At 38.5% G+C, this 4,878-nt stretch overlaps 1 protein-coding gene across 1 annotated transcript; it reads left to right on the top strand.

Moving 5' to 3' along the window:
* Window positions 1-624: 624 nt before the first annotated feature.
* LOC121350591 (E3 ubiquitin-protein ligase KCMF1-like) lies at window positions 625-2,904 on the top strand (the record flags this gene model as incomplete). Its single annotated transcript, XM_041462027.1, is given in 3 exon segments — window positions 625-726; window positions 728-927; window positions 2,277-2,904. Coding segments are annotated over 3 exon segments (555 nt in total), but the record flags the coding sequence as incomplete, so codon positions are not given.
* Between the last annotated feature and the right edge of the window lie 1,974 nt (window positions 2,905-4,878).

The following is a 4,878-nucleotide window of genomic DNA, read 5'->3' as shown; positions in this document are numbered from 1 at the left end:
CCAGATTTGCCCTAATCCAGGACAAAGGAATCCAGGCTACATTTAACTTTTTTATCATTAGAATTTCTCTTTTGAGCAGAGGTCAAAAAGTGCACAAAAAAATCCCCTCTTGTGGTCAAATGTTTTTCATATAATGCAGCATTTAAAAAGCCTTTATGAACTGAATATTTTCTAAAAGTGTCTGAAATTATGCTATAATTATTTTTCTTTTCTGCAGCACAGCTTCCCTCTGGAATATGCATTGAAGGTGCATAAAGCCACCAACTGAAGTCAGAATCGAAGGGGTTAATAACTATTTTGACTAACTTGAAAATAAATTTTAGAGAATTCTTGCACAGGATACTGCCTATATGGTATTCCCCCTAGGTTGACCCTTATCTGTTTAAAAAGCTCTAAGCTTTGACTCTTTTTTATATATAGTTCTTTAAATAATTCTTAATCTTCCCATGGGTTTTGAGACATGGGGTGCTTGTAATGGATAGCCCATGAAGCTTTTCAAATCAATACAATTTGTTCATGAATTTCATAGATGAAAGTTTTTAGAAAGCAAAGGAATTGATATACTGGTATTCAGGACATAATTATGCTGTTGTGTGATATGTATTTAAGCAGATTTCACTGTAGAAACTTCTCTCTTTTCTGGCAGAGCTTTTATCTCAGTTATCAGGCGTGAGACGTTCTGCAGGGCAGCTCAATTCTTCTGGCCCTTCTGCTTCTCAGTTACAGTCAGCTGCAGATGCAACTGCAGTTGGAAAGACAGCATGCACAGGCAGCAAGACAACAACTGGAAACTGCACGCAATGCCACTAGACGCACTAACACAAGCAGCATACCCACCACTCTTACACAATCTATAGCAGCAACCAACACATCTAACACAGAAAACAATCATCAGACTATACAGAATTCCCAGTTTCTTCTTATGAGGTAATTTGGTTTGTGGTTTTGACTCTTCTTCCATTTCTGTTTTACTTGTCTTGTTGTGGACATAGAGTTCAGTGAGACTACTGCCAGATCACTAATGAAGATTGTAGTTGAGATACTATGCTTTTGTTTGCATTTGTAACATCACCTTTTCAACCCTGCTGTTTGTTCCTAGGCAATGAATAAATATTACTTGTTTTTCAATTTGAAGAGAAAACTATGGGATATTGCCTTGTTAACCTGTGTTTGTTTACCCTTCTGATAAGACAAGAGCCTTTACAATAATATGTTTCAAACTTTTATGCTGATAATGTGAGTGGAGAGAACTTTAAAGTTAGTTTTATTTAATAGGAAATGAATCTTTAATGAAGGCTGAAGGTTGAATAGAGATTTATATATGAAATATTTTGGATTAAAAAACAAAGGAGGATTGTGCTATTAATAACCAGCATGCATATCTGTTTCAGAAAGTATAGTTAGAACCTACAGTTCTATAGAACAGAATAGTTCACTTGGAAGAGACCTACAATCATCATCTAGTCCATTCTACTATAGAAGAGTTGCCCACTCTCATTCCAGCTCTTTTCGGAGGTTTAGAATATTGATTTTCTGGATTCAAGGGGGAGGATATTTTTAAATTGCATGTTGAGAAAGAACAAAAGCATTTAAAGAGTTTCTGTGTCTAGAAACTGGGGTTGTGATAAGTTATTGCTGTCATGCTGATTTCTATCAAAACTTGTGATAATATCTCAATCCAAAGCTTTTTGAAAATCATAAGTTTAAGGAAAGTATCTGCAAATGTCAGTCACTGCTCTTGTGAGCTAGGATAGAACTGAAGCAAGCAATTCTCTTGCTTCTATTAGGTGATGGTGCATGGACTGATAAGTAAAGAGAATAATGTACTGTGCTTTGGGAATCTCTGGGCATTATGTGTTTAGTAATGTATTTTGTGTCATGCTTGCATTTAGAAGTTGTCCTGGGGACAAAATTAACACTTAAGAGATGACTAGAGAATTTTAATGCCCCTTAAAACAAAATCTCTCTGAAGGGAAACAAACTTCAGAAATAGATTTTATTTTCCCTTCAGCCTTAGAATCTACTTCTATGAAGGATTTTTTTGGAGCATCTTGGAACAAGTTTGTTAAATGTTTGTATTCTTGCATCAGGAGTGGCAGATAATGTCAGATCTGTACATGTCAAGAGAAGTGCAGCAGTACCTAGGTTGTTTCTCAAAGGAATGGCTTTCAGATGTTATTCAGCATGCATCAGTCCAACTGTTCAGGCAATTAGAGAAAGCCAATTTTGTTGATGATGCTACTAAGCTTGTCTTATCTTTCTGTGTTGCTCTGCAGGTTGAATGATCCCAAGATGTCAGAAGCAGAGCGTCAATCAAAAGAAAGCGAACAGGCAGATCACAGCTTGTTTGTTCAAGAGCTTCTACTGTCCACTTTGATGCAGGAAGAAAGTTCCTCCTCAGATGAGGATGAACGGGGAGAGATTGCTGATTTTGGTGCTATGGGCTGTGTAGATATTATGCCTCTAGATGTTGCTTTAGAAAACCTAAATTTAAAAGAGAATAATAAAGGAAATGAGCCTCCTCTTTGATGGCTTCCTACTTTGCAGACAATGTCCTCTGTGCTGTATTTGCCAATGAAAGTGGACAACAACTATCTTGGGTTTGTTTTGGTGATTGTAATTTCAGGTCTGTCACTCTTGTTACATTGTGTACATTCAAAGGAAAAGAGAAAAGATATATACGATAATCATTTCCACTTAACCAATTTTTACTTTTAGCAGATAAATATAGGTTGCAGTGCAGAGGAAAAAAAAGCTCTGTGTCCTGTAGCTTGACGTGCAAAAAAGCTCTCCTAATACTCCACATTCAAACTGAAGAGGAAAAAATGAAAAAATCTCTAATGAAGCTGCTGTGTGTATTTATGAATATTAATGAATAAAACTTGCTTGGATGGTTTACCTTAACTACTGCATGATTTTTATTTCAGTGTGCATGAGTTTTAGTGACCTTGTAATTTAAAAAAAATCTAAGTACAAGGAGTAGAACTATAAAACGCTGTAGTGGTTTCCCATTCCCAAAACACCAAAGCTTTCCCATTATTCAAAGGTAATGTGACCAAAAAAAAAAAAAATTTAAGCTCACTAGCAGTTTGCAGCCATGAAGTAGCCTTTCAGTAACACATGACCAATGACCTTTTTATGTGCTGTCCCTGCGTATTAATGAAAACTCTACAATGGGCTATATTTTTGCTTACATAGTGTGACGTTTTGCTGTATTGTGACCACTGTGTTGTCCTGTTAGACATGATATCCAAGTGGAATTGAACTTTGTAGTCATCTGTAGGAGACAAAAAACAAGGGCCACTACTGGAATCTACTACAAAGGGCTTCTGTGTGCCCTAACACCAAATTTTGTTCAACTTTCTTTAAGTTTTCCTTTTTGTGTTAAATATACCTTATTTAAGTATAAATTATTCATATATTCACTGGTGAGGAGTGTGTGTTAACCTGGATTATGTTGTTTTAGTTTTAAGACTTCATAGTCCTTATAATTTTGAGTTATTTATGTATTTTCTTCATAGTTTACAGAGACTCCTTAGGAGAGACTGAGGATTTGACTTCCCAGATATCTCCATATGTTACAATTTGGATTCTTAATGTTAACTTGCTATCAACCTTGGTGAAAGAAACATGACACCTGGTCTGGATGAGATTTGGGTCTTGAATAGAAACATGATAGGTTGCAAACTAAGCATAGGATGTGCTCAGCAGTCTGGCCTTGGCACACAAAGGTAATATTTTAATAGTGATTCTACACAAAGTGCCAGCATGATTGCTTAATTGACATGCAATGAGTCTGGAAGAACTCTGAGCTTTGACAGTACTTCTAACTTGTCTATCTCTCTCTTCTTTTAAAGAAATGGGAGCTTTTTTTAACCTATCTTGGGCATATTATTTAAGGGTATGGACTGTTACAGATTACTTATGGACACTTTAGCTTGCCTCAAAAGCCAAGTGTCTACATGTGCATGCATTTCTGTCTTGGAGCCCCTGTCTGTTCATAGAATTGTGGAATGGTTGACATTGGAAGGAACATCTGAAGGTCCCCATGTCCAACTTCCCTGATCAAGCAGTACCTCCTAGAGCTGGTTACCCAGGATCATGTCCAAGAGGCTTTAGAACATCTCCAAGGAGGGAGACTCTACAACCCCACTGGGCAGCCTGTTCCAGAGCACAGTCACCTTGACAGTGAAAAAGTGTTTCCTGATTCTCAGACAGAACCTCCTATGTTACAACTTGTGCCCATTGTCTCTTGTCCAGTCACTGAGCACCACTGAAAAGAGCCTGGTTCCATCTTGTTTTCATCCTCCCTTCAGGTATTTATATACATGGGTGAGATGCCCCCTGAGACTTTCTCTAGAATGAACAGTCCCAGCTCTCTCAGCCTTTCCTCATAGGAGCTCTAGTCCCTTGATCATCTTCATGGCCCTTGGTTGAACTGTCTCCAGCATGTCCACATGTCTCTTGTAATGAAGCACCTAGGTGTAAGTCAGCACAGGAAGGCAGCTGGGACAACCACAATCATATGACTAAAACACAAAGAGTAAATTTTTTTCCTGTTACCTTGCTGACCCAGGGGATTCCTGAAGCAATACCCAAGCAGAAGCGCACAAGTGGAGAGACAGGCACCATTAAACTCAGTCCATGACAGAGGATCACTGGCTGCTGTTCACACTGGTTTATCAAGGGTTATTCCCAGCTGCAAGGTCACTTGAGCAATTTACAGTCCTCCTTGCCAGTCTTCCACTTTTTAACCTATTCCTCCCTGTGGGATCTCAGCACATCACTGTGGATGTGCTCAGGACACTCAGAGGAGGTGGCCTCTCCCGATCCGCGGGGACCTGAAGGGGATGGGGCGGGAAAAGTGGCTGAATCGGA

Source organism: Pyrgilauda ruficollis, unplaced genomic scaffold, assembly GCF_017590135.1.
Source record: "Pyrgilauda ruficollis isolate IOZ18807 unplaced genomic scaffold, ASM1759013v1 scaffold1593, whole genome shotgun sequence".
In the NCBI taxonomy this organism is placed as follows: domain Eukaryota; kingdom Metazoa; phylum Chordata; class Aves; order Passeriformes; family Passeridae; genus Pyrgilauda; species Pyrgilauda ruficollis.
The sequence above is the reverse complement of the archived record's forward strand: the minus strand, read 5'-3'. Positions and strand labels throughout refer to the sequence as shown.